This window comes from Ipomoea triloba, chromosome 3 (assembly GCF_003576645.1).
Source record: "Ipomoea triloba cultivar NCNSP0323 chromosome 3, ASM357664v1".
NCBI classification, from domain to species: Eukaryota; Viridiplantae; Streptophyta; class Magnoliopsida; order Solanales; family Convolvulaceae; genus Ipomoea; species Ipomoea triloba.
Window position 1 is genome coordinate 9,601,770 of NC_044918.1, and position 12,474 is coordinate 9,614,243.

Genomic DNA, 12,474 nt, shown 5'->3' on the forward strand with positions numbered 1-12,474 from the left:
AAGTAAATAATTACACAACATTTTTTTTATGATTTTCCTTCTTTACCATCTATTATATTATTTTATTCCCTTTAATAATCCTACATTCCGTTAATATAAACTTTAGTAACGGAATATTCCGTTAACTTTTAACTTATCCATTAATTTCGGTAAGAAATGTCTTATGTTCGAACCTCATCCCAATCAGAATTGGCATAATTGTTAAACATATACTGCGAATATGTTAGAGAATACTATTGTAAAGTGAGTACCTCACTCTATTACACCTATTAAATTAAATAAATTAGTAACTACAACAAAAAATAATACATATGCATTTCTTTAATTTAGAATTCGATATTTACAATGCCTTTATTCAAAAAAAAAGATTATTCATTATTATCAAAAAATTTAAAAAGAGGTATAATTTCATTAATTATATTGTCTTTATTTTCTACAATAAAAAATATTCATTATAAAAAAATATAAATTAGTTATATGTCTTTATTTTCTACAATAAAAATTATTCATTATCAAAAAATTAAAAAAGAGATATAATTTCATTGGTTGTATTGTCTTTATTTTCTACAATGTTAAGATTCATTACCTTCAAATTATATTAACTACTTGGGGAAGATTTGAGAAATAAAAAATGTCCGTCAAATTATTTGATGAAATGAATATTTTAAATTATTTTAATTTTAGTATTTTCCTATTTTACCATCTATTATATTATTTTCTCACTTAAATATCTCAGCTTGTAAATTTTTTCGGCTAATAGTTTTAGTTTCGTACGGTGCGAGACGGCGAAGCGCTGGTGAGACGCTTGGGGGACAGTTGTTGATTTTGAAATTAACTGAAACTATTACAATTGAAATCCGCTTTTTGTTTAGCGCTCTATTAGAAATCACATGACCAAAACAAGTTAAAAATGTCCGTAAAATTATTTGATAAAATAAATGGTTCAAATTAGTTTAATTTTAATATTTTTCTTTAGTTTTCCTACTTTTTTTTTTTTGAAGATTTTAGTTTTCCTACTTTACTATCTATTATATTATTTTCTTCTTTAAATATCCCACCTTATTTTTTGAGAAGAAATATCCGTTGATAACTTTAGTTTTCCGTTAATTGTTTTTGCGTTGTTAATAGGGTTTATTTAGAAATATCCGCTCCCTGTGCTCGAGCTTCCCAGTCCATCAAACGGCGCGAGACGGCGGAGCGCTGGTGAGACGCTTCGGAAACGATTGGAGGACAATTGTTGATTTTGAAATTAACCGAAGCTATTACAATTGAATTTCGCTCCCTGTTTAGCTGCTCTATCGGAAATCAGCTTATCGAAACAGGTTTTTAGTTCAAATCTTATCCCCAAGTCCGTTTGTTTATTTTTCACTAATTTGTCTTCAATTTGAGTATGTGAGTGAGTTGTGAGTTTTTGTCTGTTTTTGATTTATTCTCGTTAAGGATTTTGATTTTGATTTTTCCATGCTACCAAAATTTCATTCTTCCTGTGTTTTTATCTGCATCTAAATCTTTGCCTCCTGACTGGCTCCACTATCCTTTTCCTTGTGTGTGTAAATTCTTTATGTTTGTTGTCTTAACTAGAAGATATCATAAACAAATTCTGAAAATGAATTGGTTTGTCAGAATAGTTACTGCAGTCGTGCAAAGCAAATTGTTATTTCTGTCAATAATTAAGTCACTGCTTGAGGCTTTAGTTGTAACTGGTAGGTAAATTAATGATTCTTAGTTCCAAAGTGAAGGGGGAAATCTGTATGTATGTGAGAAAGGTTTATTTTTGGGTGGAGGAAAGGATTACTTGAATTGGCCAGATGGATGCGGAAGAGCCAAGGGCTGGACTAACAGAGCCAACTGCATGGCAGATGTTGTCAAAAGATCAAAAGTACATGGAATCTGCCTAGGATTTGTTCATCTTCTGGAACGAAAAAAAAGAAATTTCCTTTATATCCGATTCTGTGATAAATCTCTCTCTTTTTATTTTTTATATTTTTTATATTTTTCTTTGGTTTAATATATTTTTCTACTGCACTTGGTGTTTTGAAGATTTTCTGCAATTCATTTTTATTTCCCAAGTTTCTGTTCACATAAGTGGAAATTTCGATGAATATTAATGCTGTTATACAAAGTTGTCAACTTTGTTTCACTACAATGGCATATTTACTTGTGCACTTCCAACTTTTTTTCCATTAATGTAAAAAAAAAAAAGACAGAAGAAAGACTGTATTTTTTCCATTTCTCTTACTCTAGAATGCTATATAATTAAATGCTCATTGTGTATATTTGAAGTAAAGACATATCTTTTTCTATTCTTTGTAAATATTGATGTGTTTTGTGTTTCTCTTTGATTATAGGATTCGATCGTCAGTTATAGTTTACTGTGTTAAGGTTTACCGGGTAGCTGCCATTTCTCCTTTCCTGTTCGCAGCGTTTTCCTCTGATCTGATTTGCCAATCCGGTTACATTATCTGTTCCAGGTAAACCTCTAATCAATCTTACACTCCAATTCACTTAAGATCTAGAGAAATTTTTCGGTTGCATGATCAATATAGTGAAGATTTCAGATTTATTGATGAACAAATGGTTCTGGATCTCATGAATTCTTTAATTTTATTATTTAATTTAGAAGAAGTTTGTGTTTCAATGTGCATCTGAACTTCTGGGAAATTGCAGTAATTTATACTGTGCTTAGGTAAATTATATTGAAGTATACTGTTCACTGGATAACTTTGATGTTGTATTTTTCTATTGTAGGAGTAGTTCATTTGTTATTTCTGTTTTGTTTATTCCATATCAATCTGCCAAGAATTACACTGGTTTTTGAGGTTAAAGGTTTTGCATATTTATAGCCCCATAAGTTACGTCATAATTGTCATGAAGAGGGTTTGTATGAATAATTCAATAACTGGAATGTTGTGAAAGTTAAGCATATTGGCTACTGATTGCAAATGCAATTTATTGAGATTCAATATAAAGATTTCATTAATGTATTCCGGTAGGGTGAACAAATTTTAATATTAAGATGAAGTTGAAGTTACAGATTGAATTAAATGAAGATTATTGCAAATCTATATTTACTTGTAAATGGTTGAATGGAGTTTCTTAGTTGTTGCTATACTTTAAAGTACTTATTTAAAAATAAACATTGGGCATTATCTATTCGCGCAACGCGCGTGTAAAACTAGTGTATAAATAAAATTTAAAAGAAAAAACACACATACATCATGGATATAAAAACTTATATGTTTTTAGATACATATAAAATTTCCTAAATCCTAAAACTAAAATAAAATCTAAAATCAAGCTAATTGTACCCCTAGTTTAGTAGTTCCAGCCGACTGCCGATCTGCTCCATCCCTAGTTCAGAGTGAAGTTCCAGCCGTCTGCAGTTCTGTGCCATCGCTCCAGTAGTTCCAGCCGACTGCAGTTCTGTGCCATCGCTCCAGTAGTTCCAGCCGACTGCAGTTCTGCCGCCGCTCTAGTCTCCTCCGACCAGTCCTCCACCGCACCAGTGTTCTCCGTCGCACTCCGTCTCCTCCATTGGCCAGGTTTGTTTTATTTATTTATTTATTTCAATAGTATTAAGACAATAAGACTATCCTGTGAATTTATTTTGTTGTGTGAAATTCGTTGTTTTTCTCAGTTTTGTTTCAAGTAGCCAGTAGAGTAGTAGATAAATACTCGAATATTTATGTTTGATGTTTTCTGTATCAGCACTTAAATGTTCGGTTCAGTTAATTCGGTAACAGAAATTTCGGTTTAGTTAACGGGTTTAAAAATTCTGTTGATTCGGTTGGGTTAAAACATGATTAACCGAATGCACACCCCTAGTTACACCCACGCTGCATTCGAAAGAAAAACCCTTCGCTAAGCCTTTTCAACATCCCATCGCCGTTGTTGAAATCTAAGCGTATTAAATCAGGTTATTATCTTCAATTTGTTGTCTCGGTTTTTCTGAAGTTATATATTGACGCATGAATCTACTGTTCTGTAGATTGCATATTGATCGACTTAGGATAATGATATAGTATAAACGTTAAATATTGATGTTAAAATTTTGATTTTGTGATTCTTTTCATTTGTAGTTCACATAGTTGGTAGCTAGAGTGAGTGTGTATATGCATATATTTTTTCTTTCTCTGTTGGCAATTGGTATTGTATGAATTGAATTTATGGAAATCTTTTGACCTCTTTTTAGTGAAATACGAAGAGAACATGAAATTATTTGTTTTTTTTTTTATTAAATACATTGATGTAATAGAAAGAATATTTTTAGTTAATTTTTGTCCCAGGATGCGAATATACCTAAAAACAGCTCTTTCGAATTTGCCCTGTACTGCATACTTAGCTCCATCATAGTCATGAACTATAGGCAATGGCAAATCCTATAGAGGCAGAGCAGTAGCTTCTAGGTCAAAGCCAATCTGATACAATAAACCAGACAATAGAAATGCAACTCACTTTATCCACCATTGACCAAAACTTCAACTTTCCTATGTTTTGAATTATTTAGAAGCAAGGTTTTAAAAGGCGGAGGCGTTCCTCGAGGCGTTTTGTAATGCTGAGGAGAGGCGTAAGTCTCGAGGTACATTGAGGCGTAAGCCTCAACTTTTATAAAAAATATATTAATAACCTATAAACATTCTTCATAACACCATAAGATCTCCTGGAGCACTGGGAGTAGTTCTTTTCTTCCAATGATTCACCATGTTTAGATATATGAAGCCACAATATACATATATATATACACACACACACACACACACACACACACACACACACACTAATACCCAAAGGAGATTACGATGAGGGAAGAGAAGAAAAGATAAACAATAAAAAAAATGACGAAAAGAGATAAAGGTGTACTTGGTAGTTCGCCATCGCCTGTCAGAGCTGGGAGGTCGTCGTCGCCTGGAGGTTGCCGTCTTCCCAGATCATATTTTTTCCTTCTAATTCTACTCTAATTAGGGCTGGGCTAGATTGGGTCTAGGTTTTAAACAAATAAGTTAGGTTTAAATCATTTAAATTTATGGGCTTTGCCTGCTACGCCTCAAACACGTGTTGAGGCGCATGAAAGGCGTACGCCTCTACTTCAGCCTAAGAGGTGTACGTCTCAGTACCTTTCCCTTACGCCTCACTTTGAGGCCCGCCTCTTTTTAAACATTGTTTAGAAGTTTACCCTTATTCCTTTATCCACCATTGACCAAAACTTTCTCATTCTATGTACTTGGTCAATTGAAATGCAACTCACTTCAAATTGTATCTGCCATTAGCTTTGTTGGGTCAGGATAAAAAGATGGTTGAAGTTATTTTAGGCATGCCAGGGCCATGGGCTGATGATATCTATGAAGTAGCTGATCATTATACAACAAAAATTGGTGGACTTCCAGTAAGGATATTTGAATGTCTTTGTTTTGATTTATTGTTTTATAATCTTCTCTTTAGATCTATAAATTACTTTTTTCTTTTAGGACTGGCCTGTTTCAGTTAGCATGATAAGGTCCCATCTGCTTGAGTGCAGTGCATGTAAAAGCAATCTCTGTCTCCTTGCACAGGTTTTACAATTTATAACTGTTTTGTTGACTAACTGTGTCATTCTTTTTTTATTTATTTTATTTTATTAAAGAAGGTTGTTAAACTTTTGTTTTGTATTTCTCCTTTCATTTGGTTTTCTCAGGTTTATGCTCCTATTTCAAGCAAGAGTGCTAGCATTGAAGAACGTGTAATTTATATTTTTGGTTGTGTTGCACCAAAATGTGGGAGCTCACCTGTAAGGTCTCTTTAGAATTCAATTCCAGCATAATTTAGTCAAATGCCATAGTTGTTCTGGTGATTGGTTACACTTGTGATTTCTGTTTTCCATATAGCTGGAGAGCTATTCGGGTTCAGAAATCTGTTAGTGGTGAAGGATCAAAGCCCCCATATGATGAGTCTGCCCATGCACCTGCACCTTCTGTTTCTACTACAAATAATGACTGGAAAAAGGATTTGTGGACATTTGATTCAACTGAAGAGGAGGATAATGAAAGCAATGATGATATAGATTTGGAAGACTTAAGTAGGGCATTTTCTGAAGCTGCAAGCCTTGCTTCTCAATCCAAGAAGCAAATTCACAATCATGAATGTGATGCAAAACCTTCACCTTTAGGTCACACAGCTAGAGTGATTGATGAAAAAATACCAGGTAGAGTCTGATTCGTGGAGGTTTTAACAAAAGTGATAAAATTTCAAAGGTTTAAGGCCTTATCTAATGTCTTTTTGGTGTATCACCTTCCTCTTTTTACTTGGCTTTGGATTTGTTAGTCTCTTTTCTTTTAAATGTTATTCAACTTGAATAGTTATATTGTGAATGATTTGTTAAGTGCAGTGCTGCCTTGTTTCTATATACATGCTGAAGAGGAGAAATTCTCTAAAGAGAGCAGTTCTGCATGTTCAAAAGACACTCTGCTTTCTATCAAGGAACAAAATGCTGATTCTGATCATTCAAAAGATGAAATGTGGGAAGAAGAGAGTTATGAATATGACAGAGCACCAAATGCGGACAGGATTTACCTTAAATTCAAAAAGCGAATGGACTCATACCCTCAGCAATGTTTCAGGTAATAGCATCGGGAAGCTAGGATCTTTTGAGACTAATCAAAACGCTTGTCATTTTCCTAGCCTGAAGTAATATATCTGTAGTAGTTGCTTTCTTGATAGTTCAATTTACTCTGAACTTGATTGTGGAACTTGTGTCAAAGAAGTCTTAAATACATTTAAAATTCTTTCTATGGATTGAGCCAGTATCGAGCTTTCAATTTTATACTCAATAGTAATCTCCGTTCTCTAATTTTATCAGGTGCCCAAGAGAACACAGAAAGCAAGTTGATTGCCCTTGCTTATTTAGTGTTAATCATAAGATTTTTGTGTTTTTTAACAATGAACTTTATTTTGTAATATAAGCATCATATTCACTTCCTTTCATCTTTTCTACCCCATTATACCTAGATACTCGTATGGTGGAAAGACACTATTAGCCTCTGCAGAGCACAGTGATCCTGGGATATGCAGGCTGTGTGGTGGATCTAGGCACTATGAAATGCAGCTGATGCCCCCACTGCTATATTTTCTACATGAAGCTACTAGCAACCAACTGAGACAATCTCTGGAGAACTGGAACTGGATGACTTTAATTATCTACACTTGTTCCGAGGTGAGCTTTTCAATCTATGAATATTTCATACAATATAATGTATTTGAAACTAGATATAAGATGTATTTTATATTTATATAATGTATATGTATACTTTAATTTATGAAATAAAAATGTAAAAATCTAAACTGCTATTAAGAAACAAATTTAACAATAGTAAAGTAAAACACATTAATGTTCTTATATATTAGCTTGTCTGTTAAAATATGAAATACTCCTATAGCTAATGACCGACCAATCATTTAATATTGCATGCCAAACATATTTGTATCAGTTATTGTGCTGTTTCTTCATATAACCTTACTCGGGGGTCATCTTTGCAGAGTTGTTCAAACTATTCCTCTGAAGAAAACTGTGGCAAAGATGGGTGGATAGTGGTAGAGGAGGCCATTGTTGTACAATATGAATGAATAGAAAGCATTATATACAGTACACGGATCACAATATAGTTACTTACTATTGTGTTTTATTTCTCCTAAGCCTTTTGAAATTTTAGTTTGGTTTGTGATATTTCAGTTCAATACTAGAATTTGAAAACCATAATAATTTTTCTGAGTGCAGGGTCTCCCGTCTGACGTGATTAAGTGAAAGCCTATCGTTCTTGTAATTTGTGGTCTAAACGACAAGAGTTTGGTTCTCAAAGTGAGATAGATTTTAAGGGTTTTAATAATTGAATAAATCAATGGGTGTTGGGGAAATTTCTTATGATACTTTGGTTTTCAATTTATTGAAACTTGTGTCTACTTTAATCGGTAAAAACATTATGATAATGATGATAGATTGTAAGGGTAAAAATTGAACATAGAAGTAGAGCACATAGTTTGCATCTACTTACGAAACTTGAAATAGTTTAACACACTTTTGAATTCCCATGCCGGTCAATTAGGGCCTTGGGGTGGGTATTTCCAATTGAGTCGGAACTAAACCGAATCCAACGGTTTGATTTTGATTTATTATTAGAATGAATCCGCTTATATTTTATAAATCAAATGGGTTTGGTTTGGTTCAATTAAAAAGCTAGAGTTAATTTCACTTTTGGTCCTATGACTATTGGGGTCGTTGATTTCAATTCATGAGTTTCAAAATTGTCAATTTAGTACCTTAACTATTCAATTTTTTTCAATTTCGATCCATCTGGCTAAATTTTTGACAAAAATTAATCGAAAAGACAAATTTACCCTCAAAATTTTTAAAAATAACTAAAAATAATTTTTTCCACCTACTGTTGTAGGCAACCATTTATGGAGCCCGGAGAAATGGTTGCCAACGACATCAAGTGAAAAAAAAAATTATTTTCAATTATTATTTTAAAATTTTGAAGGTAAATTTGTCTTTTCAGTTATTTTTCGTCGGATATTTGGTCGGATGGATCGAAATTGAGAAAAATTGAATATTTAAGATACTAAATTGACAGTTTTGAAACCTCTGGACTAAAATTAACAAGATCACAATAGTCATAAGACCAAAAGTGAAATTAACTCAAAATCTAAACGAACAAAAACTGTGCCTGAATATCAATCTCAAACAAACCGTTGTATACAACCCCTGCAATTCCATCTCCAATGTTTGCAATCTATTTTGAAAACCAATCAACCGTCTGTCTATCTTTCTTTGAAGCTAGGCTCTATAGTCTCAAGTTCTTTGTGAGCCTCAATACCTTGCAATTTGTCCAGAGGTATGAAGAATTAATAGTGGCTCCGACAACTACTAGTCTCGTTGCTTTTGGAATAACGGGAAGAATCTATCTTAATAGATCCCCATAGTTTTGTCTAAAGCTTCAAAATAGTGTTTGTGCGTAATCGGTGCCTCGTCTCATATAATCAATTTTCTCCTTATTATAAGCTCAGCAAGGTCACTACCTTGCGATATATTACACATGGAATCTTCGTTCAAAGAGAGTGGTTTAGCAAATCTGGAATACGTCGTCCTGCTTCCCGGTAAGAGCAAATATGTTATTACACCCGAAGCAACGTTTAGAACAATATCACTGTGGCTCCTTATCTTTGACGATAACGTTATCCACACGAACGTCTTGCCTGTTCCTCCATAACCATACACAAAGAATAATCCACCTATATTGGAATCAATATCATTCATGACAGAGTCGTGGACATTTTTTTGCTCGCCCGTCAATTGTGTTACCACTTTTCATGTTCTGTCTTCAACAATTCGTTGTCATACGCCAACTCTTTGACTATCAACATGTTTTCCATCAAACTCATGTTGTTTTCGTCGGGAATTGGCATTTCTGAAAATCCCTTAGGCTCTTCCCCCACAAAGATAGCAATTTCTCTAACTCCACCAGAGTGAACTATTTCTTATCTAAATTCGATAACACCAATTCTTAATAGGTTAAAAAAGAAGCAAACAAATCAACAAATTAGTTTATTTAGAAATAATTATAAGAAAATAGAAAAGTCGAATCAATAGATTTGAGCTCGATATACCTGGACTCTGCATGAAACGTCGACACTGAAACTGTGCATCCTCGGTAAGAAATTCTCAAACGGCATTTCGCTCCACCTCTGGCCTACTAATTCAACTTGAAGTGAGCAGCGTAGCAAATAACCTTCGCAAAGCATACGTGGATTCTCAGTAACTCAAGTCAGGAATGTCATCAATATACTCCTTATCATCATCTAATAATCCATATTCATAACATGCATCCCTAAACGATTTGTGAATGACCCCCGCAACAGTGTGAATATCCTCATGGCTAGAAGGTCCATGTACCAGTTTAAAAGGCATTTGGTCGTAGAAATAAACGACATACAAATACCCGGAGTATTCCGGGGTTATCGATCCTCAGGGAAGTGGAGTATTAATCACTAGCTACTAATCTATTCATGAGAAGCTATTCCTAACGTTAACAAGGGGTAATTAGCTACAAAAAATGCAAACAAAATGAATAAAATGAGGCAAACGAATTTTAGGAATTCAAAAGAGTAAAGAGCGAGATTTTTGGGGTCAAAGTGTTTAATCACCTAGTACCAAATTAAGTGAAATAATTATTTGGGTTAAAACAAGTCTTGAGGATTGCATTCAAAATAGGGAAAGAATTACTCCCATAATTCAAACTCATAATAAGAAACCAATCAAGAACAAGCAATCTAAATGAAATCCCTTAACAAATATGTCATCTCCCAAGGTGCAAATGTCAAGTGCAAATGTGTGTGCTCTAATATATGCCATAACTTCTATCAAGACACAATTATATCAAGATACAAGTAATTTAAGCTACCAATTACAAGCATCAACAAGATAGAACACAATTGCAACACAAGATATAAAACCCAAATATATATTTCATCAAGGAAATTAAGAACAAGGCAAATAGGTTCATAAACACTCTTCAATCCAAAAATCCCAAATAAAAGCTTAGCAAAGCATAGCTATCATAGTTTCAACAACAATCAATTCAAAGGAAGATTTAATAAAATTTAAAGTAAAGAAGAGATGAAGAAATTCTCCCAAATTATGCTTCCAAGCTCTTCTCCTCTCTTGGTGTGAGCTCTTGATCCTCCAATCTTCCTTTCAAAGCTTTTGCAATGTTTCTTCTTCTTTTTCCAAGGTGTGGGGATCCCTCCTTCCTCCTTTGGAGTGTGAAGAATCACCTCTCTTCACTCCATTTATCTTCCCAAAATCGCAGCCAAACTTAGGGTTCGAAGGGAAATGATGTTATATATAGTTGGGGTGGAGAGTGAGGGCAAAATAGAGAATTTCGAGCAGTAAAAATTGCAAATCTTGGACTTATAGACACGTCGAGCCTTTAAATGGCGAAAACTGGGCCATTCTGCCTCTTCTCGACGCGTCTAGAATCCTCCTACAACGCTGGCTTGAGCTGTAGGCGGATTTTGACCCTTTTCCCTTCCTATATATACTTTGATATCTTCATAAGAGTTGTATCTCTTGAAGTCTTATTTCTAATGATTCAAGAATCATCTCATTTGGATATTCCTAGGCTACGATATGGTCCAATGACCGAGGTGTCGCCATATTTAGCTTGAATTACAACGCTTTGATCTTTTGACCATTTTTCCATTCAATCTACACTTTGATGTCTTCATAAGAGTTGTATCCCTTTAAGTATTCTTTCCAATGATTCAAGAATCACCTCATTTGGATATGCTTAGGCTGAGATATGGTCAAATTACCGAGATGTCGCCATGTTTAGCGGGAATTACAACTCTTTGGTCTTTTGCTCCACTTTTTCTTTGTTTTGTTCTTGTGATCTAATCCATTGACAGTGCCACTCTTGGGCTCCTTTGGAAGTATTTTAGTCATCCTCTTAGCTTCACCTTGGCTCCCATTCACACGAGATTCATTCACAATGCCTTGAAAGGCATGCATTGTCTTCAATTCAACAATTTATGCACCTAAGGATATAAACAAATGAATTAAGGCACATTTTGCATAAAACCAAAGTATTTATCACTCAAAATAGGTTTATATATGGGGTTGAAACATGGACATAACTACACTTATCAAACTCCACCAAACTTAAACATTTGCTTGTCCTCAAACAAACAACACAAACAATAAATTGCAAATCAAAAATTGAAGTTGTTCATACTCCTCTTTGTACAACCGAGCATACCACCAAAAAAAATTTCCACAAAACAACATGCTTTAAGAATCATTTTAGTTTGGCACACAAGATCCATTCACAAGCCAATATCCAAGCACTAAAATTATTAGCAAGTAGTGAAAAATCTAGTGTGCACACATACTAAGTTAGGTTTATGCAAAACTTGGCATTAGAAATACATCTCATATGCTTGCCCTTCATACTCCTCCTAGTATAGACCTAAAATTGCATGCAGAGATCAAATAGGTCTTTTATTTGGCTTATAACGGGGCTAAGGGTTAAAAGCTAACAAAGAAGGGGTATAGAAAATTAACAAAAGAGAGAATGTCACAATTATCTACCCTATAAAATCCTAGAAGAGATAAGACGAAGAAGATCAAAAGGAGAAAAATGCAACTCAAGAACAAATTAAAGCAACACTCTAATAAAGTGAGGGTCGAATTCAAACTTTCAAACAAGTAATTACAACCTTCAAACTTTTATTCTTCATTTATTTTCTTTTATCTTTTTTTTTTGTTTTTTTTTTGAAATAACAAACCAACAAAGAAGCGAATAACTTTATATAAATGATCAAGATCTGTGTTTCTCAATTTGGGAAACCCTAGTCCGAATTTGGTCTAGCCCCCGAAATTCGGATGTGTGTATACCCTTTAATTTCTCTATCATTTTCCCTCAATTTGAGAACACATCCACGGGTTAT

The 12,474-nt window shown here is 33.9% G+C and overlaps 1 protein-coding gene across 3 annotated transcripts; it reads left to right on the plus strand.

Moving 5' to 3' along the window:
* The first annotated feature begins 1,096 nt into the window (after positions 1 to 1,096).
* LOC116013668 (programmed cell death protein 2-like) lies at positions 1,097 to 7,746 on the plus strand. Of its 3 annotated transcripts, none has more exons than XM_031253552.1 (10): positions 1,097 to 1,322; positions 2,349 to 2,471; positions 3,315 to 3,542; positions 5,268 to 5,383; positions 5,466 to 5,549; positions 5,672 to 5,769; positions 5,862 to 6,178; positions 6,362 to 6,593; positions 6,982 to 7,186; positions 7,510 to 7,746. In XM_031253552.1, exons 4-10 carry the CDS (start codon positions 5,291 to 5,293, stop codon positions 7,594 to 7,596), a joined length of 1,116 nt encoding a protein of 371 aa, XP_031109412.1. In that variant the 5' UTR covers positions 1,097 to 1,322; positions 2,349 to 2,471; positions 3,315 to 3,542; positions 5,268 to 5,290; the 3' UTR covers positions 7,597 to 7,746. The 3 variants fall into 3 exon arrangements, with proteins under 3 accessions (XP_031109412.1, XP_031109413.1, XP_031109414.1); XM_031253553.1 differs by having other exon boundaries at positions 3,320 to 3,542; XM_031253554.1 differs by having other exon boundaries at positions 3,323 to 3,542.
* The last annotated feature ends 4,728 nt before the right edge of the window (positions 7,747 to 12,474 follow it).

Coding starts and splice junctions, on each gene's coding strand:
- LOC116013668 (XM_031253552.1), top strand. CDS start 5,291: ATGGTTGAAGTTATTTTAGGCATGCCAGGGCCATGGGCTGATGATATC. Junction 5,384..5,465: donor CAAAAATTGGTGGACTTCCA/GTAAGGATATTT, acceptor TTTTTCTTTTAG/GACTGGCCTGTTTCAGTTAG. Junction 6,594..6,981: donor TACCCTCAGCAATGTTTCAG/GTAATAGCATCG, acceptor CATTATACCTAG/ATACTCGTATGGTGGAAAGA.